Source organism: Sminthopsis crassicaudata, chromosome 2, assembly GCF_048593235.1.
Source record: "Sminthopsis crassicaudata isolate SCR6 chromosome 2, ASM4859323v1, whole genome shotgun sequence".
NCBI classification, from domain to species: Eukaryota; Metazoa; Chordata; class Mammalia; order Dasyuromorphia; family Dasyuridae; genus Sminthopsis; species Sminthopsis crassicaudata.
The window spans coordinates 646,161,618-646,188,724 of NC_133618.1; the positions used below are offsets into that span (position 1 = coordinate 646,161,618).

The following is a 27,107-nucleotide window of genomic DNA, read 5'->3' on the forward strand; positions in this document are numbered from 1 at the left end:
AAGAGATTAGATTGTATGTGGATCTTCCTGCCTTCAACAATCCATTTTAAATTTCATTAAATAGTATGCAAAAAATGGGGATTTTACTCACTAATTTTTTTAATAACCAAAAATGAGATTACAATACAGAATCTCAGAAGTCCTGGAAAAAAACCTATGGGGGATGCTCTCCTGCTCTGAAAACACCTCCAAACATAAGCCTTTCCAATCCAATAGGGAATATACCAAGGTATTTGTTGATTGATGGCACACTCATAATAGAGGCAAACTCTTACTGAAGGCTCTGACATGGATCCCAATCTCTGTTCTTCACTCATAGGCAACTTCTGAATAAAGATTAAAAACCCTTCAAGTAGTATTTGAAAATAATGTCTTATCAATAGGAAAGTTACATTAGTATTTCAGTTAAAGCAGTATTGTATCTACATTAATCCCTCATTAGGCTATTCCCAGTAATGCTCTGGTAATGAATCCATGATGAATTATTAGAAGTAGATAAATGGTACAAGTCACTATTGATATAGAGATACTCTTGCTATTTTTTTTTCATGTATCTATGTGGTGAAATAAATTTTGCACTTAAGAGAGAAATATGTAGGAAAGAATGTAGCTTCTGAAGCAAGCACAGTTTGATATAAATTAATGAATTTCTGAAGCAAGCATGGCCTGTTAGAAAGACCCAAGAACTTGAAGTCAGAAGAGTTTGATTCTAATCTCAATTCTGCTACTTGATCTGTGACCTTGAACAAGTCATTTTGTCTCTGAGGCCCTAAGTCTTCAATGTGGTACAGTAAAAAGATTATTAAAGATGGAATCAAAGGTTTTAGATTCAAATCCCAGCCCTGTTACCTGTATAACCTTGGTCAAGTCACCTAATCTTTAGATCTTCATCAGAAAAGAGAAAAGCTTAATAATCTCTGAGGGCCCTCCCAATTAGATATAATATTTCTTGTAGTTTTAACATTCATTAAATTTGATTCTCAGTCTTTTTCCACTTAAAAATAGCTATTTAGATACATTTTTAAAAATCACACAGGGACCTACTTAAGTCTCAATGTTCTCTGACCACCCTTGCCCTCACTGATCACTCAATTAAGCTTAATAATCATTTATTAAATGATTACTATATGCGGAGCAATGTGGTAGGAATAAAGAATACAAAAACAAGAAAAAAATTCTTCCCACAATCAAAGAGTTTGACTAGATCTGTATCCCAAAGAAGCCATAAAAAGGGGGAAAATATATATGTAAAAAATGTTTATATCAGCTTTTTTGTGGTGGCAAGAATTGGAAAATGAGTATAATCATGTCCATCATTGAGGAATAACTGAATAAGTTATGATATATGAAAGTAATATAATATTATCATTCTATAAGAAATAATGTGCAGGCTCATTTCAGAAAAGCCTGGAAAGACTTATATGAACAGATATTAAATGAAGTGAATAAAACCAGGAGAATATTGTACACAGAAATAGCAAAATTACATGATGATCAACTATGATGGAAGTGGCTTTTCTCAGCAATAGAAAATGCCATCTCCATCCAGAGAGAGAACTATGGAAACTTAATGTGGATCGAAGGATACTATTTTCACCTTTTTTGTTTGCTTGTTTTTTTTTCTTTCTAATGTTTTTTCCCTTTTGTTCCAATTTTTCTTTTACAACTAATATGGTAATATGTTTTAAATTGCTGTACATGTATAACCTCCATCAGAATGCCTGCTGTCTTGGAGAGAGAAGATAAGAGAGTGAGAAAAACTTTTAAAGTCAAAAATCTTACCAAAATGAATGTTGGAAACTATTTTTATGTATAATTGGGAAAAAAATAAAATGCCATTGAAATTTTTTTTAAAAAATCAAAGAGCTTACATTACATCAAGGGAAAACATGAGTGGTTTAAAAGTTGTGGTTGAGGTGAGCTTCACAATAAGGCTGTAATGTAGGTACACAATAAGACTGTAAGGCAGGTACTACAATGTGCATTTTACAGATGAGGAAATCAGTCTAGAGAGCAAACGTAATCTACCCATGGTCATAGAGTGTAAGTAATAGAGGGGGGACTTGAATCCAAGTCTCTCTGACTTTGATTGAAAAACACTAACCATGCTTTCTCACTACTTCCCCTTGAACACGTTTATACAACTCATTAGGCACTTGTTTTGTGATATCTACTGTACTATGGTCTCATATTTCAGGTATGCATTCTTATTCAACATTGTGTGTGAGTTTATGTTTGCGTGTCTAATTGCTCTAAAAAGATCACAAGCCCTTTGAGAGCAGGGACTGTTTTATATTTTCTCATGTCCCCTAAAGTGCCTTCTACATTGCTAAGAAATAAAAACCATTTAATAAATATATTGAATTAATTTAAAATTAGTTAACTGAAAAATAAAAGGTTCAAATATCAATTTCTTCAAGTTTCTGATGGACGTATGACTCTGATATGAACAATGAGCAATTCTCAATAGACTAGTCTAACCTATACAGGAATGTGAATTTAAGAAAAAAAGGAAGTCATGAAAGTGCCTTGGTAATCTATCAAAAATTATCCACTAGCATGGAGACATTTCTCAGGCTCTCCTCCATCTCTGACAATTTTGTCTGATTCACTTGTCTTTTTTTCTACAAAAATTCCAGAATCTAAAAGGAATCATCATAGGAATCTTTTAAAGAATGAATATGAAAGCATTATGTAGGCATGTGTAGACACATGTGCTCCCAGCCCATTTTTCTCTGGAAATTGACCATTTCCAGTTGAAAAAAATCTATACATATATATGCATACTTTATACACCCACACACAGACACGTGTGTGTATATAAAAGATTTTCTTCAATTCAGACCATAAAACAAATTCCACAGCCTTCAGTTGATATTTAGAATTCTTAGCTTTGTTTTAAATTAATCTTTCTGCAATTTGGTGCTGCTTTTTAGAATTAATACCTTGGCACAGAGGAAAAGGGAAAGGAAGGTGAATTTTTGAGGCAAAGATGGAGGGGGAGATTGACTTATTATTCTCCTAGGGATGTAGTCAAGATTTTCAACTGGACATGCCCCACTTTTCTATTAAGCCTCCTTGAGAGCTCTCTCATTTCCATATACCTAATGGATCCCCTTAGGAATCCATTATTCCTTTCCTTTTAATCATTGGCCTATTTTGTTGGTAGTAACCAAATGGCTTCAAGATGATTTTCTGAAAGGTTTTTTAAAAGTATATAAGGTGAAAAGATTACTTTCAGCAAGTGTTGATTGATGATGATAAAGTCCTCCCAATATTTTTGTTCAAGGTTGAAAAAAGATCAAGCCAAGTCCGTTTACTACCCCAGTGACCCATCACTTAAAAAAAGGTCCTCATTCAAAATTTGGCCCAACATCAAGTACAATGGGTGAAAGAAATTAATCTAGAATGACTTTAGCTATTTTTCCTGTATTCAGTAAAACATCTTGTATTCATTCTCTCTCAAGGCTTTGTATTAAGCCAATCAATAATCACTCATTAAATGCCTATCATGTGCCAAGAATAGTGCTAGGCTCTAGAAATACGTGGAAGATAAATACAAAATCGTTTCATGGGTCCTAGTACCTGAGGGGCCATGAAAGTGGTTGCCCTTAAACTGAGCTCTGAATGGAGGTAAGGAGTCTAAGAGGCATATGTGCATTACAGATATGGAAGACAAGCAATACAAAAGCACTCAGATCAGAAGTGGAATGTGATGTACAAGGAGCAATGACTGATTCATTCTGGATAGTATATAGCATGCATTCAGAGGGTATCAAAAAGAAACCTAGAAAGATGGAATGGAGTCAGAATTTATTTGCCATGGAATTTAACCTTATAAGGACAAAGACTTAGTGTGTACAATGCCTGACACATAGTGGGTATTTTCAAATTTTTAATTTTTAATTTATTATTAATTTTAATTTATGAAATAAAAAAATCATTTCCATAACATAGCAAAATAAAAAGACGATTGCACATGAAACTGCAAATCTATCATGTACAACTTGCTATTTAATAAATTTATCATGCACATTTCTTATTTATTCTTTCTCCCCCCCTTAGAGATGACTACCATGAGACATAAATATGTGTGTGTATAAAAATCATTGTATACATACTTTAAAAAGTTTTAAATTGAATTAATCAGGTTGGTATTTCTCCACTGATGAGTTTTTTTTTCATAACCTGTTAGACCTTCACTATGAGTTGCAGTAGCTTAAAAATTCATCACTTTATATATAGCCAAAGGGGTGTTGAACCTCTCTGAAATTATTCTCAAGTGATAGAAAAACAGTGGAGACAGTTTCAAATTAGAAATATTTTAACTTGGCCAGATATTCTACAGCATAATATGTGGACCATAAACCTGATATTTGGGAATTATATTTGTGTGTATGTGTATATTTACATATACACATACATACAAATATACATATGATTGCATGCATGTATATACATAACTATTGTAATATTAATTTCCTTTTTAATCGTATGTATTGTATTTGATGCATTTAAAAACATTATTCCACTGAGGGTGGGGGTCCATATACTTTTACCATTATGCCTAAGGGATCTGTGACATAAAAAAGGTTAAGACCCCCCGCAATGTACATCTTGTGCTTTTTCTGGCCCTACTTTGAAGATCCCAGAGTGACCTCCACACCTCAATGAAACATCAAAGAGGTATTTTAATGGATATCTTCTACGTTAACTTTTAGAAAGCAGATTTTTTTATTCAAAAAGATTTCAGCAGGTTCTCAAGAATAAGGGGGCACTAGTCCCATGTTCTTCAGAACTTTTTAGTTAGAATTATATACAGTTTCAGTTATACTCTCTGAACCACATGTGGATATTTATCCAGTACACAGTCTCTCATGTTGTTTTCAACCTCTAAACCTAGAAAGTTGCCTTGGTTTGCAAAAAAAAGGAAGTATGGAGTCAGAATGGCCAACCAAATCCATTTTATCATAGGCCTGACAGCTGGCCTTGTTCATCCTTGAGCTCGTGATTCTGATCCATGATTCAGATATAATGATTCCACTAATGCCTATCATTAATCCCAATCTAAAACTGATAATGATGTCTTGTTCCTGGGATCTTCAAAAGGTAATCTGATGACCCATTAGGGAAGAGAACTTTTCCCAAGCTGATTTTCCTGCATGCAATATGTTTAGAAGAGAAAGATCTAGCAGTTCTTGTTAATTGTTCACTTGTTTGTTATCTCCTTCATATTATTCTAAGTAAAAGGGGAGCACGTATGAGAATACATACTCGTGTCAATTTTGGGGGGGAATTGCAATCTCACACATTGCCTAGGGGCCTATGAATGAGTTAGATGGTGATCTGAAATAGAGCTGAAACATTAGATTGGATCTAAACCACAATGGGCTTTGAATGCCATGTTAAAGAGTAAGTATTTTACCCTAAAGATAATACAGAGCCGCTGAAAATTCTTGAGTAAGAAAGTGACATATAGAAAGAGGAAAAAGATTTGTCATTTAGGAAGATTCCATGGCAAAACATTTAATTTCTCATGACATTCAGAACATATAATATTCTTCACAGAGTAGGCAGTTTTAACATTGAACTAAAAATTTCCTGGGCCTCAAATGAGAGATGTCACACACTATCTCCAGTATTTTTTTACTGCCATTTCACTTTTAAATGGTCTTTTCTCTACCTATAAGTTTCTTTTTTTACCTTTTTAGTTTCTTAATACATGTTGGTATAGAAGAGTGAGTTCTATTCCAAGAACCTGAAGAATTAATACAATGGGAGAGGGGAGAACCATGAGTATGATGCAACATGAGTTTATCACTAAGTTGTGATGGAAGATCAGAAGAAAGATTGAAAAATTTTGTCTTTTCACATACTCAAAGATGAAGATCATTTCTTAAAGTAAATTGTCATTTATTAGAGACATTAGTTGTGGTAGGGCAGCTAAGTGGTACAATGAATAGAATGCCAGTTCTGAAGTCAAAAAGATTCATTTTCCTATTTGACCCAAGACTCTCACTAGCTGTGTGACCCTAAACAAGTTACTTAACCCTGTTTGCCTCAATTTGCTCCTCTGTAAAAATGAGCTGAAAAATGATATGGCAAACCACTCCAGCATCTCTGCCAAGAAAACGCCAAATGGGGTCACAAAGGATCAGATATAATTGAACAACAAAGATTGAATGGAGAAAATGCTTATTTATTTTATAAATTCTTTTATTGGTAGAAGAAGAAATTTCAACAGTTGCCTGAATTTTTCAGAGAAAAAATCCTCAATCCTATCTCCCTCGTCCTAGAATGATGAATCTGCTGGAGTACAATTAAAAGATTGAAAAAAAAGTTTAAAAACTGAAGGATTATTATTCTGCTTTGGGCTGAGCTTATTAGTGAGTAGCATGAACTCACCTATCTAATGGCTCTAGATCATTCTTCATATCTCACCTAATCATCCATCAAAAATCATAGGCCCCACCTGCGCTTCTTGCCATCTACCCTTACTCCCAGGCACATATTCTCCTCCCCCCAACTCTATAACTACTCTTCCATTTTCCAGTCCTTAGTCTGGAAATGATACTCCAATCAGCTTGTCCAATCCAATCCAATATACCATGGCTGATAAAAGTGCATGACAATCTGCTTTATTACTCTACTAGCAATCCCTGAGACTCCCGAGAGCAAAATCATCTTTCCTGGTTATCATTCCCATATATATGCTATCTTCCCATCATTACTATCACCATCATCATCATCATTATCACCATAACCTCTATATTGTGTTTTAATGTTTGCAATGTGTTTTACATATATTAGCTCTTTTGGTCCTCTCAACTACCCTATAAAATAGCTGCCATTATTATACTCATTTTCCAGATGAGGAAAATGAGATTTAAGAGAGGTTAAGTTAATTTGCCCAGTCCCACAATTAGTAATTGCCTGTATCAGCTCTTATTTGCTTTTGCATTTGTCTCTTTATCACCTATATAATTTCTGGAACAAAATAAACACTTAAGAAATGTTTCTTCATTCATTCATTTTATTTTGAGAAATTGATAAGAATCCAAAATGAACTCATAATAGCAGTAGAAATTCAACTGGCCAAATACTTGAGATTGAATATGTCCTTGTAATGGGACAAGCATAGAAAGAAAGCATATGTAATACTGTCAAAATAGTAGATTCCCACTTCCTTAACTTAGCCAATCAATATTATTATAATTATAACTGTTTTACCCAAGTAGGAGAGAGGCTATCAAAGAAGAATTATTATTATACATATTAAAATGATTATCAAGTATAATATTAATTGCAGCATTCACTAATAATATCTCCTTTCTTATTCCTACTAATAATTTTTAAAACTATTAATATCTAAGCCAACATGAATGTTCAATTTAATTGACCTTTTCCATCTTCAGGAAAATCCTGAGAAGATGAAGAATTGGACACCTTTTCCACATGAGTCCAGAAGACCTTCTAGGACCAGGGCATTTCTACTGGCTGCTCAGCTAATCTAATCTGTCTCATTCTGATAACTCATCAGTAATTTCACATCAAATATGATCCACAAAGGACATGCATCTCCCTACTGCCAATAGAAAATATCATTGAGCTGGAGGTGACTCCTTGTCAGATTTCCACTAGGAACCTGGACCCCTAACATCCCAGAAACTGAAGAGAAAAGGCCTAATTAGGAGAAGGCAGTTCATGTGCTTAGCTATACAAAGCTGGGTCTCCAGATTAGTAGCTAATTGCCCCAATACCAAACAGTCATCACAGTTATAGACACATCTTAAATGTAGCAGATTAAAAAATTATTACCCAAGGTGCATTTTAGAACTTTTTTTTTTTCCCTGAGGCTGGGGTTGAGTGACTTGCCCAGGGTCACACAGCTAGGAAGTGTTAATTTCTGAGACCAGATTTGAACTCCGGTCCTCCTGAATTCAGGGCTGGTGCTCTATCCACTGCGCCACCTAGCTGCCCCCAATTTAGCACTTTTAAGAGGAAAAAGCCTAATTCTGTATATTGCCAGGTCTCTTTTTTGTAATTGAAACCAGACCACTGGAACTAACCTCAATGACATTCAGGAGAGCTTATGAACAGGGAAAACAGCTGAATTCAACAATCATTACAAGGTTATACATAGTTCCTCAGATTAATAAAGATAATGATGATAATTATAATTGTCAGATGGTTGCTACAATGCTGAATTTGGAATTGGAAGATTTGATGGAATTGAGAAGATCTGAATTCAAATCCTGCCTCATTCATTTTCTAGTTGTGTGATTAACCTGAGAAACCTACTTGACCTTTCTATGTTTCCATTTCTTCATCTGCATAAGGGGAAATAATAATATCACCTTTCTCCCAGGAAAGTCCTAATTTATACTAAGCACCAAATGAAATAACATTGTAAAGTGCTTTGCAAACCTCAAAGAGCTATCAGATGCTAGTTATTATTGTTACATTTTGTTACCTGTAAAATATACTCAAAATCCAAAAAACTTCCATTTTTTTCTCTTTGTAACCCCAGAATCTTGCATAGTACTTAGCATATATTACACTTAATAAAGTTTATTAATTATTTCATTAAAATGAAGCAGATACACTAATGCTTTCTAAAATTCCTTTCAGATCCAGGTATCTAAATGAATAAATATCCCCCTAGATTTTAAGTTATAGTAGCTCATGAAGAAAGATGGTAAAATGATCCTACTCTGGCCAATAGCCATAGGAGTGACTTCTTAGTACTGTTTAGTCATGGATATGACCCTATAAATCAATCAATAAACATTTTAAGTTAATTATAACTATTATGTACCAAGAACTATGCTAAGTATTCTCTCTCTCTCTCTCTCTCTCTCTCTCTCTCTCTCTCTCTCTCTCTCTCTCTCTCTCTCTCTCTCTCTCTCTCTCTCCCTCCCCGCATATGTGTGTATATAAACAGTAAAGAAATAAACTTGTAAAGTTTATTTCTTTTCTTTTCCTAGGACCTTCTTTAGAAAATGTGAAGCACTTAAAGAAAAGTGCTTTATTCAATATTACACTTTTTGAAATTATACCATCAGGGTTTCTTCAGCTCCCTTCTCCTTCAATGAGTCCATCTTTTATTCTCTAGACTTTGTCACCACACATGAGTATTCCTTTCTTCCTCTTAGGCAAAGTGACACAGTAGATAGAGTTATCAGGCTGGAGTCAAAAAGACTCATCTTCTTAAGTCCAAATCTGGCCTCAGACACTCACTAGCTATATGACCTTGGACAAATTACTTAACCCTGTTTGTTTCAGTTTTTTCATCTGAGCTAAAGAAGGAAATGGTAAGTCCTTCCAGTATCCCTAACCAGTAAGACCTTCCAGGTCATAGAGTCGAAAATGAATGAAAAATGATAAAATAACTATATTAGAATGTAATTTTTGACTTTATAAATACTGAAGGTTGAACAGGTTCGCTCTTTTTGGCCACCAATTATACAAAACTGATTTTAATTTACCCAAGAAAAAAATGCAATTTTCTTGAAGTCAGAGACAGCTTTTTTTATGTGCATTTATATCTGCAGTACATTTCTCAGTGCCAATACATGATGACTGCTTAATAAATGTTTCTTGACTTGATTTGACTTGGTATCTATTTCCTAGCTGTTGTCATCAGTGGATCAGAGATTTCAGTAAAATCTCAATTCTACTCTAGAAAAATATTCCTAAAATTATAAACCACTGTCCATTCTCTATCCATATGCTTGCATGTCACCTTGAGAAGACTTCCATCCCATATAAAAAGTTAAGATTCCAGTGGACACCTTCAAGTGGTGAGACTTGCCCAGGCAACTGAGTTTATTAAGAACTGGCTTAATAAGAACTTAAAAGAAAAGGAGAAAAACCTTTCTTTTAGGGTCAAAGTCAAATGGGAAAGAAAACATGCAAATAAAGAGAGGGATGAAGTGACAGAATAAGAGAGAGGAAGAGATGGATATATAACACTTATAGGTAAATATGTATATATATATGCATGTGTATATATGTGTGCATATATTATGACTCTGCACATATATGTACCAATACACATAAATGTATATGTATGCATGCATGCATAGAGGATATGATCTCAGAGGGAAGGCACCAAAATTGAGGAAGACCCAGAAAGTCTTCTTGCAGATGGTACCTTTAACTTACACCTGAAGAAGCCAAGGAAGTCAAGAGGAGGAAATGAGGAAGAAAAGAGAGAGTAGAGAAATGAAAAAAAAAAAAAAAAAAAAACTTGTCTCCCTGAGAAACACAGGCTGAAAATCAAAATAACTTCAGTGGATCAACCAGGAGTCTTGCATTTGAGTTCTGCCTCAGACATTTACCAATAACCCAATGCAGCTCACTTACCCTTTCTCAGCCTCAATTTCATCTGTAAAATTAGGAATAATAACAGCACCTATTCAAAAGAGTATTATAAGACTGAAATGAGATTATTCATTAGATAGAGAGATGATAGATGATAGATAGATAGATAGATAGATAGATAGATAGATAGATAGATAGATAGCAGGAAGGAAGGAAGGAAGGAATGGGGGAATGAAGATAGAACAAATAGAACAGATAGATAAAATAGGTAGATAAATGGTAGATAGGTGATAGATAGGTATCATATATAGAGACTTTGCAAACATTTAAGCACAAGAGCTGCTAAGCAGCAGTTAATAATAACTTATTCATATATATTTACTACTTCAGGATTTACAAAGCACTTTCCTCACAAGAGCATTTTGAGATAGATAATATAAGTATCCTTATAAGTACAGAAGAGGAAAAGAAATGTATGAGATATAACTTGCTTTTGGGTAGTAAAACTCATTGAGTAAACTCAATCCTTCCTTCCTGATCGCATGTCATTGAGTCTTAGAATGGTTGAATCTCCCAGTTAGGAAGGACTTCAGAGATTATCTAGTTCATCCTCTTATCCAAAAATAGCAAATTGCCTCCCTACAATATTACTGACAGGTGATTGACACTGCCCCCTTCCCTGTTCACCCCATGCACTCACACACACACATACACACAATTTCTTGAATACTTATTTTGATGTTGTTCCTACTATTATTTGTCCTTTTTTGTGGGGGAGGGGGTGGAGAACCAATAATATTGCAGAATGATATCTTGTCTTCTATTATGAATTGTATTCTAAATGAGGCTGAGCTCTGCAAATTTATCAGCTTTATTCTCTTCCAGTCATTGAAGTCCACTGGTAGGACAAAAATTAAAATGACTGGGCTGGCCTAAGATGCAATGGATGTCCTAAATATGTGACCAAATTCTAAGTATCCCATAGCACCTGCTTCAGCTGCTATCACAGCCAGTGGAATTTTTTTTTCATCTGCCCATTCCATTAGGGAAATCTTCACATGTTTGGATTAGACACTCCACTAAGCCATTGATAGATTTCAGACCCATTGGTTACCCTCAATTTGGTTTAGCTCATCTGCTAAGAAGGTTTACTAGGGTGGGGTACATGTTACAACTTCTTGGAGCCATTGAGCAGCCCTGAAATGGTCTTGGCCAGCCCTCATCCTAAAAGTGATAATCCTCCTTGGACACCCCATATAGCCTTTTAAATACCCCCTTGAATACAGACAATGATAGGGAATCCATTGAGAAAATCTTCTCTAATCATGCACAACACTTCTTATTAGAAATGCCTTCTTATGTTGGACAGAAATCAAATACTATGGAGGCGCCACAAATTTGAAGGGAATATTCCTAACTTTTTAGGTTGTCAGCATTTGTTCATTCGTTCAATTGAGGATATACAATATGCTGTGGACCTCATAATTTGGAAAACACAAGGAATATATAATCTCTGGCTATAAGAGGAGCAATTACCTACTCTTTCCAAAACCTTTCAATAAGAGACAGAATCATAGAAGAATGAGCCATTGATCAGACCTGTTAAACTACCTTTCAGGAGATGAACTTCATTAGAATTAACCCATTATTTTTATTGCTGGAGAAGAGCACTTTCTAAGAAATTTTTCATGGCAAACTTACCCTCCAATATTACATCTTGTATTCTTGCCCCAGTCTTAACCCCTATTCAACTGGACTGGCCCACTATTGCCTATAGTAAGGTAATTACATTCCAGCTCCCAATATCTCTTGGAGAATTATTTCAATATTAAAAGACCCTGGGATTTCTTTTATAGAGAAGTTCACTCCCTTCACTTGCAAAAATCACAATTCTACAAGTTAGTAGAAAGTCTTCTAATGTTACCGTGGTAAAAAAAAAAAAAAAAAAAAAAAAAAAGCATTACTCTCTGACCATTCCAGCAATGAGCATTTCAGAACTTAGTGATGATAGTTCTTGGACAATGGATATTCAGTTCATCACTACTTTGAGAACATTAGTGAGCAATAATTGCCAAATACTAAAACATGCTTATTTGTTCACATTAAGGGATGCATAAAAACATTCATGGTTCTTAAATGCCAAATCCAGAGTCATCACACTTAGATTTCAGCATCATATATTAAATATTGCTTGGTTTAGTGAGTAGGGAGGTAATAAAATTAGTAATGGCAAGGGGAAAACTGGGATCATCACTCACTCTGATAATGGCAAACATCATTTATCTAGTCTAGCCAGCTTTAAAGTCCCATATCCATCAAGAGATAGAAAAGCGATTGATTACCCCCAGGTAGGTGGGTCTGAGGCAATTTGATTGGAAATTAAACACATCACCTGAATGGACAGTGAGCTTTAATTTTGCAAATCTGAATGTTTCAAGATAATGAAACTTTAATGGAGTTCAGGCTTTTTCCTTCCCCTTTTCTGAGACTGTTTTAAATATGCTGTGGTCATCACTGCAGAAGGATGATTAATGACTTGTTAAATATTTTAAACTTGTTAAAGTGGGCTTGTTAACTGATCTGCATTTCATTCTGTACCCTGATTGAATCATTCATGAAAGTCACACTTCTTAAGGGCTTTCTGTGATTGCAGTTAAACATGAAGAGATTTTTAACCAAATGGCATCCTGGTATTCAGAGTGGCTGCCTGTCATTTCCCATCCTTTGAAATCAGTAGAACAATAGAGAAAGTCAAAGGAAGAACCAGAGCTGTCCCAGAGCCAAGTCATAATTGAATCCTCTGTCTGATGCTTGAATAATGATCACAGGATCACCGATGGAGAGCTAAAAGGGAGCTTAGAGGTCACACCCAACTTCCTCATTTTACAGATGCGGAGACTGAGGCACACAGAAGGAAGTGATTTGCGCAGGATTATACAGACAGTAAATGCCTGAAGTGAGATTTAAACCCAAGTATTTCTGATTTCAAATCTAGTGCTCTAAATCTAGACAATACTTGATTTGCCTCTCAGATCAAGTAGAAAGGGATATCCAGATGATATTTTCAAAGGCATGGAAGAAACATAATGTAGTGAAAGAGATTCTTGGAGTCACAGAAACAGTGTTCAAATCCCAGTTCTTCCATTTATTTATGAGATCATCTTATGACCTTGGAGCAAGTAACTTCTGCAATCTGTCAGTTACCTTACCTGGAAGAAAAGAGAGTCTGACTAAATGATCTAGATCTCTGAAATTACTGTGCCCCTAATTGATCCAGGGGTCCAGTAGAAAGAATATTGTTATGGGAGTGAGGAGATTTTCATTCTAGTGCCAGTTCTACCTCTAACTAGCCTTGTGATCTTAGGAAAGTTACTTATCAAAAAGTTCTCAGAGGTCAAAGAACAAGGTCTTCAAATCCAACTTGTATTTGAGCAGTAATATCTTTCCTGCTCCTTACATTAATCACTTAGCTGCTATTTGGGGGATCTTCAAAGATCAGAAACCCACTACTTCTAGAAACAAAAGAGATGCTCCCCTCTCCATTGGCTGAAAAACACTGCTCTACAGGGAACATCTTAGCAATGAAGCTACCATCCTATCTATCTTGAAAGAAAATCCAGGCTGCTCCTTCTTTCTGAATCCCACTCTCTTACTAATCTTGTCTTATGCACAGATCTCTCTGGACCTCAGTTTCCTAACCTGTAACATGAAAAGTTTAGGCTAATTCTGGAGAGTGATTTGGAACTATGCTCAAAAAGTTACCAAACAAACTGTGCATACCCTTTGACCCAGCACTATTATTACTGGGCTTATATCTCAAAGACATCTTAAAAAAAGAAGGGAAAGGGACCTGTATGTGCAAGAAAATGTAGCAGCCCTCTTTGTAGTGGCCAAAAACTGGAAACTATGTGGATGCCCATCAATTGGAGATTGGCTGAATAAATTGTGGTATATGAATATTATGGAATATCATTGTTCTGTAAGAAATGACCAACAGGATGATTTCAGAGAGACTTGGAGAGACCTACATCAACTGATGCTGAGTGAAATGAGCAGGACCAGGAGATGGTTGTATACTTCAACAACAATACTATATGATGATCAATTCTTATGGATGTGGCCATTTTCAACAATGGGTCCCAATAGATCAGTCGCAATAGAGCAGTAAAGAACTGAACCAGCTACACCCAGCAAAAGAACTCTGGGAGATGACTATGAACCACTACATAGAATTCCTAATCCCTCTATTTTTGTCTGTCTGCATTTTGGATTTCACAGGCTAATTGAACACTGTTTCAAAGTCTGATTCTTTTTGGACAGCAAAACAACTGTTTGGACATGTATACATATATTTTATTTAATTTATACTTTAACATATTGAACATGTATTGGTCAACCTGCCATCTGGGGGGGGGGAAGGAGGGGAAAAATTGGAACAAAGGGTTTGGTAACTGTCAATGCTGTAAAATTGCCCATGCATATATCTGGTAAATAAAAACTATTTAAAAAAAGAAGGAAAAAATTAGGCTAAATGTCTTCTAATATTGTACATATTAGGAACAAAATTATGGGCCTTAAAATTGGATTTTATACTCCAAGGAAGGGGAAAAAATGTCCATGCCCATTGCAGGTCAGAACTGTTTGGGATAGAATAAAATTACAACCCAAAAATAGGGACGTCAATGTATTTTTGGTGGAGATGTGAACAGATTCAACCATTCTGAAAAATAATTTAGAGCCATGCCCAAAGGGCTATAACACTGTGCATACCCTTTAACTCACAAATATCATTGCTAGATTTATATCCCAAAGAGATCAAAAAAGGGGAAAGGATCAATATGTACAAAAATATTTATAGCAGTTCTTTTTGTGGTGGCAAAGAATTGGAAATTGAGGGGATGCTAATCAATTGGGGAATGACTGAACAAATTATAGCAAATTGTAATGGAATACTATTATATTATAAGAAAGGATGAGCCCAAGGAAATCATAAAGGAGAGGAAAATACCCACATGTACAAAAATGTAGCAGCTTTTTTGTGGTGGTAAAGAATTGGAAAAAGCTATTATTTGGGGAATGGCTAAACAAGTTGTGGTATATGAAGGTAATAGAATATTATTGTTCTATAAAAATAATGAACAAGCTAATTTTAGAAAGGTCTGGAAAGATTTACATGAGGTGATGCTGAGTGAAACAAATAGAACCAGGAATGCATTGTACATAGTAACAGCAAGATTATGTGATAATCAATTATAAAAGATGTGCTTTTTCTCAGCAGTTCAGTGATCCAAAGTAATCAATACCAATAAACTTAGGATAGAAAATGCAAAAAAAAAAAAAAAAAAAAAAAGGAAAGGAACGAAGGAACGAAGGAAAACCAATGAGCAGGGTGGCTTCAGAAAAACCTAGGAAGAGATATAAACTGATGCAAAGTGAAGTGAATGGAATCAGGGGAACATTGTATATAGTAACAGATTCCTGTTGAACTCTGAGTTCAGATTGAAGCATACTCTTTTTCACTTTGTTTTTATTGCCTTTTTGCAACATGGCAAATAAGGAAATAAAAATAAATTAAAAGAACCAAGTTATAGCTTTTTCTCTCTATGTATCATTTTAAACTGACATTGGGCAAAAATTTTAGTAAAAAATTGACAAGAAGATATTTGTCTATTTCTTTAAAATGAGCCAGATACCTAAAATAGTTGACTGTTTGTTGTCTTATAAGAGAAGCAGTTCAGTTCTTGTCTACAAAGAATTTTTAAAGATTCTAAAATACAGTCCAAAAAGTAAATAATAATAATTGAAATTCTTTGGTTTCTAGTCAGTCTCTTAGCCCATTTAGAAAGCAAAGGATTTCAATTACATTTTGAGTTCCAGATAAATTCAATAATATAGCTATTAAATTAGTTCTGTGAATCTGTTAAATTAATTGCTGTCCTTTCAAAAACAGTTAAATTAATATCTAACTTCCCATAGCTAAAGACTTTAACACATATTTAGTAATAGTGATACTAAGTGGTACAACTTTCTAACATATATAAGGAGTCCAAGATTTGAAAGAATTGGAGGGTAGATACATGTGCTGTAAGAAGAAATCAACATTGTGATCTTCTACAAACAAGAATGAGGGACAATTTAAGCTATGATGATGAATTATGGAAAATACTGCCTACTCCAGAACCAAGAAAGAAAAAAATAGAAAAAAAGAAGATTAATTGTGTTCTACCCACAGACAACACCAAGAGCTAAAGTGAAATGGAAAGCATCCTGGCCTTGAAGTCCAAACACAAGAACTTAGACTTAGCATCAACAGTTACAACTTATGGTACTTCAAGTGAATTGCTTAGCCTCAGATACTTTGCACTATGTGCAATTACAAATTTGTGAAATATGGTCATTGGTTCCAGAGCAATGGAAATATAGTGTGTGAATTGAGATATTGAGAACACTTTGAGACATTTCTTATCCACACTAATTGTGCCTAGATATAAAAAAGAAAATAATAGTATCATCGATAGTACCTATATCATAGAATTGTTGTGAGGGCAGTGTTTTTGGAAATCTTAAAGCTCAATATGACTGTGAGTTATTTTCATTATTCTCCAATCAGGTACCTAAGGGAATGACATAGTGGATAAAATAAAGCTGTAAGCCAGAGATTAAAGGCCAGAGATTAAGAAGACTCTGAGTTCAAATGACATTTAAATTAAAAAAAAAAGATACATTATTGTCAGCTTTGTTGCTGTACCCAAAGGACCAATGGACCTTCTCAGGTGACTTATAGCTGAACCCTCTAACACAAATCATCTCTCTTATTAGAATTTGAGATTCGTGACAGCAAGGACTCTCTTTTATCTGTTTAAATCCTTTGCACTTAGTGCAATACTTTGTATGAAGTAAATTTATTATACAGCCTTTTTCATCTATTCTTTCACTTATCCATCCATCTATTTATCATTCATTCATTCATTTATATCCAGCTTTGAACATTTGGTCACTTATAAATCTAAACATCGTTTTTTTTTTATCTGTAAAATGGGAATGATAATAGTTGCTTTCTCAGAGCATTAATTAATCAAATGAAATACCTGCAAATCTTAAAGTGTTACATAAATATAAGCTATTTTTATTACCTGAGCAAAATATTTTCATTATACATACCTTTATTTGTTTAAAGGCATGAGGGAAAACTTAGGAGGAATATGGAAGAAAAATTACTCTTGTTTTCATTTTTCCTTTGAGGGTAGAACTAATAGCAATGGGTAAAAATTGCAAAAGAGAAAATTCAAACTTCATGTCTGGAAAAAACTTCCTAACAATAAGAACTTTTGAGAAGCAGAATGGGTTACCCTGGGAGGTAGTAGATTTCTCCTCATTGGAGGTCTTCAAGCATGCTAATTAATAGTGTAGGTTGCTTTTGTGTATGATTTGAATCCATTGGCCTCTGAAGTCCCCTTTAGTTCTAAATTTTATGGTTCTCTGATATAGATATAAATCACAAGCAGGTGATGTTGAGAGTAACCCTCTCAAGACATTAGTTTCCTCACCTGTAAAATAAAAGGGTGGACCAGAGCCCATTTTTCTTTATTTCTGAAATCTATAATTTAATAAACACTCAAGAACCCACAGTTTTATAAGTAATCACAGTTCCTTTCTATCTTCAGAGTAAAGACTCTAAAGAGTAAAGGCGAATGCTACTAAATTTCCATTGGCCAACCTTGAATTCCTCATGGATCTTCTCTTCTAGAATTTTGGCTGCTTTGCGGTCTTCCATCTCTACTTTCCATTTCTCTGCCAAGATCCGAGCCTTCTCATTTGCCATAGCATCCCGGAATTTCTTTGTGATTTCTGCCTCCTTTTGTCGCCTTCCAAGAGAAGACCAATAAATATAAGCACTTATTTTGAAACAAGCAACCAAAAAAGAAGGTAACTTTAAAAAAAATACCCAGATACAATTGCCATTTGAATTTCCAGTATGAGAGAACAAAAAAATTGGATTTTGAAGCAAATCCTGGATAAAATCACTGTGGGAACTGAACAACTTTGTGACAGTCTGAAAAGTGAAATAAGGAGAGAAAAATCCAATAGTATAATGAGCCTGCTCCAAAATTTTAGACCTTGCTAATTATGCTTCGAGAAGGCCCTTGGATAAACCTTCCTAGACTGTCTTAATCTACTCTTCTACTCAGAAAGCTAACTAACTGCAAGACTGTCACATCAGGATCTGCCAAGAAACCAATCCATTTAAATCCTGAATTTTACAAAACCTGTAATCTTGCCACCATTTTGGCTTCCCTTCATCACACATGGGCATAAAATGACAGGATTTAAAATAGAAAAGGAGATTGGAATTCATTTTGTCCAACCTCTTAATTTATAGGGAAAGGAGGTAAAATGCTTTTCTCAAGGTTAATTAGCTAAAAAGTGTCAGGGATGAAATTTAGACTATAGATCCTCTGTTGTCCCAATCAGTGCCCTTTCCATGACATCATTTTTATGCCCCCTCACCAGAGTTCCTCGGCCTCCTTCTGAGCCTGTCGTCTTGCCCTTTCTGCTATCAGCTCCTCCGAAATCTGTTCATATGGCTTGTCGCCTGGGGCTTCTCCCATAATCCAGACCCAAACTTCACCATCAATCCCATGAAGCCATTGAATGTGCTTATTGTTTGCTGTGATATACACCCCAAAAAGAGAGGGGGAAAGGAAAATAATACAAGGTCAGTTGGCTAGGAAATAGCTGAAGCAAATACATATATTAACACCAAATGGGACATTAATTCAATTTAATAAGTACATATGAAGTATCTATGCTAGACACTGGGAGAAATGCAAAATCAAATGATAACCACTCATTTATATTTACAAAACAATTTTCTTGCAATAAATCTATAAGGTAGATATCAGAAGACTTCTCTCAATTTTCCAAGTGAAGATATGATAATTCTGATAGAAATGGTGAACTGTCCATAGCAAACAATCAACATTATTAATGTACTTTCAATTTTTTCTTGGAGACCACCAATGAGAAGAAATCTACTACCTCCTAGAGCAGCACAATATTTTTGAATAGCTGATTATTTAAAAGCTTTTGTTTTGTTTTGTTTTTCCCTAACATCAACTAGTAAATTTTTTTAAAGGCAAGATTTGGAATAAGATTTGAGATAAAGGAGGGACAGGAATAAAGAGAATTTGAAACTCAAAAAAATTTTAATTAAGGTCAAATATAAAAGACATATGTAAGTGTGTGTATGCCTATATACATATAGACTATAGATAATAGATAAAAAGAGAGGAAAAAAAAGAGATTTAAACCCAGATCTCCTGTCTCCCCACAGAGCACTATGACCTCAGTACCACACTGCCTCTTGTTTTGGGGAAAAATTATAAGTCTGATCTACTCTGCCAAATTCCCAGAATCTTCTGGGAATACCTTTTAAATAAGTATAACTATAAAGGCAGAACCATATATACTAGATCATATAGGCCAAGGAGTGAGTCTTGATCTCAGATATGCTAGTCTGGCCAGAAGTAGAGAGATTAGGTCACTTTGTAGACTTCAAATTGTTTGGTTTAACAACAGATATTGCCATAAAGAGAGATTTTATGTACATATATAATATATACATATATATTATATAAGATCAAATAGATGCCTAATAAAAAAAGAAATTGGGATAGTCACATGAAAAGAGATTATCAATGGACAGATTGTGTGTTTCACTGGTCTGTTCACAATGTCAAAAGAAATCAATGAAGATCCCTCCCCCCAGCACATCAAGTAGACTTCTCTTCAGCAAACACATAAGAAGCCATTGACAAGAATCAGTAAGGCTGTCAGTAAACATTTATTAAGTTTTTTGTATGTCCCTAGCACATTCTTCCAAGACTAGAAAAGTTAAAAGGGACTTCACTGTAAGGAACTGTAAATGATAAACTGAAGCATTTCGATCATAAAGATACTAGGGAGACACTTGAATAAAAAGGGAGTCTTAATGTATAAGAAAGATTTAATTGATCAAGAAATTACAAAACTCAGGAGGATGAGTCTTCTTGACTCCAGGTCTGGCACTCATGTACTGTGCCACTCAGATGCCCTGTTGTTTTACTTTACAATGTTAAATAAATTTTTCTCTTAATTCTATTCACTAAATTCAGCATCAGTTTATATAACATTCTCTGTTTCTCTAAAATTGTCTCTTTCTTCATTTCTTATGGTATAATAATATTTATTGTATTTATATGCCAAAAGTTGTTCTGCCATTTTTCACTTAATAGGCGCCCCTTAGTTTCCAGTTGTGAGCTGCTACACACATACACACAGAGAAAGAGAGAGACAAGTTTTTTCCTCTTTCTTTGATCTCTTGAGTATATGCCTAACAGTGACATTACTAAGTCAACTTGTACAAACAATTTGGGGGCATAATACCAAATTACTTTCCAGAATGGTTGATCAATTCACAACTTCACCAACAGTTGGGCATAACAGTTGTGCTTTCCCATAGTCCCTCTAATAATTGTAATTGTTTCTATTTTTCTTTTTTTTTTTTGTTCATCCTTGCCAAAGTGATGGGTATGAAATGGAACATAGGAATTTTTTAATTGACATTTCTCTAAATATTAGTGTTTTGACATATTTTTCCCTATGGTTGTAGCTGGATGCTAGGAATTATAAGAGATGGAAATGGGAAAGGAATGTTTTATAGGCATATAAAAAGCCTGGGCAAAGCCTCAGATGTTGAAGATGGAGTGCAATCAGTGAGAAATAGCAAGGAAGGTCAGTTTGAATGAACCATATAGAATGGAAAGGGGAGTAATATGTAATAAACCTGGAAAGGCTGACAAAACACAAATTGCAAAGGTTTTTAAAGTCTAAACAGAAGAGTTTGCATTTAATCCCAGGGGCAACAGGAATCCAGTGGAGCATTTTGTTGTTCTTGTTGTTGTTGTTGTTGTTGTTTTGAGGGACTTGCGGAGAATGACAAGGCTGAATCTGTACTCCAGCAATTTCTCTTTGGAAGCTATGTGAAAAATGGATTAGAAAGGGAAGGACCCATTAGGAGTCTATATCAAGAGTTCAGGCAGTAAGTGATTGGTGCTAGAAGTAGGTACTGGTGGTATAAGTGAATAGAAGGAAACAAATATTTGTTTTGTTGTGGAGGTAGATTCAATGAGACTTGGCAACTAAATGGATGCATGGGATAAAGCAAAATGAGGACCCATTTATGACACTGGCAATGGAAATTTGGGTGACTAGAAAATGTCTTTTAAGAGAAATAGAGAAGTTCAGAAAAAAAAAGACGGGAAGGAGAATAATGTTTTGGACATGTTGACATTGAGATGTCTACAGGAAGGAATATTTAAAATGCCCAAGGAGACAGTTTGTAGTCTATGACTAGAACTCAAGAAAGAAGACAAGGCTGGATATATACATCAGGAAATTATCTCTATAGAAATGGTAATTGGTGATAGAATAGCCTCATCAGTGACAGCATAGATCAATCTAAGAGTCTGTCCTAGACCTTCTCTTTTCAGTCTAAATTATCTTATTAATCATATCAACTCTCAGATTCTCTGTTTATTCAGCCTTAATTTCTCTCTTGATCTCCATTTGTGATCAGCTGCCTTTGGACATCTCAAACTGGATGTCTTGTAGATATCATAAATTTAATAGTCCAAAATAGGGCTCATTATATTTTCCCAACAAAACTTTCCCCACTTTCCAACTTTCTTGTTATTTTCACAACCATTCTCCCAATCTCCAAGACTCATAATTTAGATATCACCCTTGATTCCTCACTTATACTCAGTTCACATACCCAAACTATTGTTTTATTCATCTACTCAAATATTCATTCCAAATATTAGCACTTCTACCTTTACAACATGTCTCATGTATTTCTGTTCTTACAGATGCCACCCTAATGCAGACCTTCATCACCTCACACCTGAACTGTATTATTGCAACATCTTGCTGACTGGCATCCTTGCCTCAATTCTTTCTCCACTGCAGTCTATCCTCCACTCAGCTGTCAAAGTTATTAAAACTCAGGTCTGAACCCGCAACTCAAGTAAATTCTAGTGACTCTCTGTTATTTCTAAGATCAAACAAAATCATATTTGACTTTTAAGGACCTTAATTTTCTGGCCTCATTCTACCTTTCCAGTTTTCTTATTTACCTCTTCCTATAGTCCAACATATTGACCTTCACGCTATTCCTCAAATACTGCATCTCCCAAACCCATGCCTTTTCATTGGCTATCCTTCAAGCCTGGAATACTGTCCTACCTTATCTCCACTTCCTGACTTCCATAGCTTTCTTTACAACTCAACCTAAATCTTACCTTCTGCCAGAAGCCTTTCTCTATGTCCCCCTCACAATTATCAGTGCCTTCCCTCTGAAATTACCTTGCATTTACATTTGTGTTCATAATTATTTGTATGATGTGTCTCCCAAAAGAATGTAAATTTCTTGAGAACAAATATTCTTTTTTAAAATTTTCTTAGTATTCCCAGTGCTTAGCATATGTGCCTAACTCATTGTAGATATTTAAAAGATTTTGATTGATTTCTTGTTGACTTTTTTTGATAGGTCATAATTAATAAGATTCCCTTACTAACTTCCTCTATTTCTTTGCTCACAAAATTATCCCCAGATGCACATCTACTTGTCCTAATTCTATTGATCTTTCAAGATCTAAACTAAGTCATACTTCCTCCTAAAAAATTTCACTAAAATTATTCTCCTGATCCTCCAATATTTCATAACACTCCCTGAAGTGGGTATAATAGTTTTTCTTGTAATTCCTGCTACCAGGGAGACTGAGGCTGGTGGATTTCTTAAGCTTAGGTATTGTAAGCAGCAGTAAACTAATTTGATTTGATAACTACATTAATTTTGGCATTAAAATGGTGTGTCCCTAGGAATGGATAATGAGGAAGAATAAGAGGAAGAGTAAAAGGTTTCCTAAGGAAGGGCAAACCATTTCCAATAAGAAATTAGAGCGTCCATACTGATCAAAGTGGGACTGAGACCCAATTGTTAAAAATAAAATGAATAAGATGAGATAAAAAGCTCAAAAACAGTCCCTTAATTGCTCATTTCACATTAAGTTATATGCTATTTGATATTGTCTGTGTCAATATCATGACATGAATTTATTTATTGTGGATATATACACTTGTGATGTTTACCCAACTCTTCAATGTTATAGCACATGTATTTATATCATGGTATAATGTAAAACATGTAGGATTTAGAGTCAGATAACTTGATATCTGGCCTTACTTTTAATAATTGTGAGATTTTGAGCAAGTCACAACCTGACAGACCCTCAGTTTCTTCATATTTAAAATAAGGGTAATGGACTTTTGGATGATCCTATGATCTCAAGATTCTTTAGTGGTCACCTACCATCACTACCCCACTTCCATCCTTTTTATAGGTAAGAAAACTAAATTTCAGAAAAACTTGATTTGGGCAAGTTAACATATGCCATCCATGGCAAAGCCAGGTTTTAATACCAGGACTCCTGATCCTGAATCCAATGGCTATTCCAAGTAGGCCAAAGGCATGATCTTCAATCATGCACCAGAAAAAAGTAATTGGCTCAAATGGGAATGAGCTCAATTGTTTTGGCCTTATTCACAATGTGCTCAACTAACAGTATGGTGGAGGGAGGGAGAGAGACAGAGACAGAGACAGAAAAAGGCAGAGAAAGAGATAGAGACAGAGACAGACAGACAGAGAAACAGAGAGAGAGAGAGAGAGAGAGAGAGAGAGAGAGAGAGAGAGACAGAGACAGAGAGACAGAGAGACAGAGACAGAGAGACAGAGAGACAGAGAGACAGAGAGACAGACAGAGAAAGACAGTCACGGACAAAGAGAGAGAGAGAGAGAGAGAGAGAGAGAGAGAGAGAGAGAGAGAGAGAGAGAGATTGAGAGAGAGAGACAGAGAGACAGAGAGACAGACAGAGAAAGACAGTCACGGACAAAGACAGAGAGAGAGAGAGAGAGAGAGAGAGAGAGAGAGAGAGAGAGAGAGAGAGAGAGAGAGATTGAGAGAGAGAGAGAGACAGAGACAGAGACAGAGACAGAGACAGAGACAGAGACAGAGAGACAGACAGAGAAAGACAGTCACGGACAAAGACAGAGAGAGAGAGAGAGAGAGAGAGAGAGAGAGAGAGAGAGAGAGAGATACAAGGTGATTTTGCATCTTATTTTATTTTTAAGAGGAATATAACTAGTAAAACAAACAGATCTATAATAAAACCAGTCATAGACACACAGGTCACCTAAATAACATAATATGAGTAACACCAAAAGAGTTCTCCTGACCCATATCTCATTAAGAATGAGTTATCAAAACTTTTTATACTATGGGTCATGACTCCACATAAATCAATGTGGGGATCAAGAAATTATGATTTATTATATTTGATTTATATTTTTTTACATACACATCTGGAGTCTCATAAAAATTTCTGTTGAAAAGGGGTTGAAGCTATAAGTTGAATGGCCACTGAGATTTTCTCCAACTCTCACAATCTATGATTCTGTGACTCAGTATCTCCCCTAATAGCACTCTGGCAGGTACAGGTAACTTTGAACAACTTAACAATTTTATGAAAAGGGAGAAAGATCACGATATCCACAAAGGTTTCTCATGGGAATGTTTGTGGATACCCACTATCAATTCAGAGGTCTTAAAAAGTAAAGAAAATGAGTGTGAAAATTAAAATGAAAAAATTAAACTCTGAGTAAGAAAAATGTCAAATCCAACTCTCATTGATAAAAATAATGTAAAGCTTTGTTAGCTCCCAGGTGAGAGAAACCTGGAAAGCAGGAATACTAGATGACAGGGTGATAGCAAGGAATGTAGCTGCATCTGCTGCACTCAACCTCAGCCAAAGCACTCAGGCTATATTGAGCTGCAGCCCAAGCTATATGGGTTTGAGTTACAGAAGAGGCAGGAGATCGTAGCTCAGTGGGGTAAGGAGGGCTGAAACTCTGTACCACCTTTGACGCATCTCTGAGGCAAGAGAGTAAGGGTGCCCTGGAGGAAGTCCAAAAGAAGGAATGATTAGGGAAATGAAAAGATTCACTCAAGAGGCAGGAGCAAAAACAATGGATATAAAGAGCTCAGAAAAAAGAAGACAAAAAAGATGGGATTGGGGATGAAAAGCACAAAAAATGTGGCTGAAAAAAATTCAATTTATCCATATTAGTAATAACAGCTCACATTTATAGATCAGTTTAAGGCTTACAAATTTCTGTGAAGTTATACATCTATTACTACTCTTGGTTACCTCTAATTCTGTGCCAAAGGCATCTCCAGTATTGCCCTAACATAGAAATAAGACCAGTCTTGTTTCCCTTCCCTTTCTCACCTCCTTAATCCTGCTCTCATACTAGAGGACTTCCTGTAGGCTGATTCTCTCCATAATACCTTAATTTCCTAATTGCTCAATCTACCCAGTTTCTATGACCTACTAGTGGAGTACACCTGTGCTACACAGAGAGATCATTAATCATGTGCTCCACTTTGATATTCACAAATTATGGTATTCCTTTATCTGATCATTATTTTTCTTATGCTTCAACATCCTATAATGCCTGTCCTTTGATCTTCATTGTGACCTTTTTTCTTCCAAATTTCAATATTTTTTCAAGTCATCACTCTCCTACCTTCCTTATCTCATTTCTTGATAAATTAAATGTCCTAAACTTAAATTCCCTGTCGTTTGTCCTATTATTGATTATGCCTTACCAAAACTCTAATTGTGATTATACCTACCATCTGCTTTGCTTCTACCCACATGCTTCTGAACAGAACTAAAAGAAAGCACAAAACTATATTGAAAGGCTCCACAACAAATTTCTGTTACCCAATTTCTACTAAGCTGTCACTTCAACAAAGCAATCATTTTACTTCTCCTTTATCAGTTCACAATTCTACTCTCCACAGTGGCTATTGCAAACCCTCTCATCTCTCCTCAAGCTTCCTACAGCACCTATCTTGTCACACTCTTAGCTGAGGACATAGCTTCATACTACACTGAAAATCTTGAAACTTCCTTCATTTCTCCTTATTTTATATTACTCAGATAGCTCCCCCATTATCTCCTCCAGTTCAGTGTCTGAAGCCAATGCCCCTACCTATAGCTTTTATTCATTCCATCCCTATATTCTCCAGCAGATTGTCTCTTTATCCCTAATCTTTCACTAGTTATCAATCTCTGTAATGTGCTGTTGTCTCCAAAAGCTGCTGATCTCTCTCTGGGAGGAGATCTTCTGTGTCAACTCAAATCTCTCAGACAGATTCTTCTTCCTGTAGAGAACCGTTGTCTACAGACAGTTGCAGTTAACTCTCATCCAGAGAAGTGACTTCCCTTCCTGCAGAGAGCCGAGTCAAGCCTGGTCTAGAGCAGAGAGACTCTCTATCTCTGGAGTGCTGCCCTCTTTATCCTCCCAGAGAATGGGTGTGGGATAATACAAGGGCTTCTGGGAAGAACCACTTCAACCAATGAACTTGCTCCTCCCAAGCATGCAAGCTCTTCCCCAGGAATTCACAAGTCAAACTATCAGGAAAGGTTGGAACTAGAAAATTGTCAAGTACCGATTTAGCACTTAGTAAAAACCCACTATCTCATTATCTCATTAGCACTTAGTAAGAACCTAACAAATCTCTTTGTATCTATTAGGTCTTTTACAGTTAGTAGGTCTTCCTCCTCCTAAAAAATTATTTCACTGGATTTTTTCATCCAAATTATTGTCCTAGATC

At 35.4% G+C, this 27,107-nt stretch overlaps 1 protein-coding gene across 1 annotated transcript in view; it reads right to left on the minus strand.

Annotated features, from left to right (window-relative positions):
- Positions 1-18,988, minus strand: part of SH2D4B (SH2 domain containing 4B) — a 137,381-nt gene extending 118,393 nt beyond the window's left edge. Inside the window, exons 1-2 of the mRNA XM_074296651.1 lie at positions 18,835-18,988; positions 18,044-18,191 (exon numbers count right to left, since the gene is read on the minus strand). Coding sequence (XP_074152752.1) covers positions 18,044-18,191; positions 18,835-18,935 — 249 coding nt within the window. The 5' untranslated portion in view covers positions 18,936-18,988. The remainder of the gene's footprint in view (positions 1-18,043; positions 18,192-18,834) is intronic.
- Between the last annotated feature and the right edge of the window lie 8,119 nt (positions 18,989-27,107).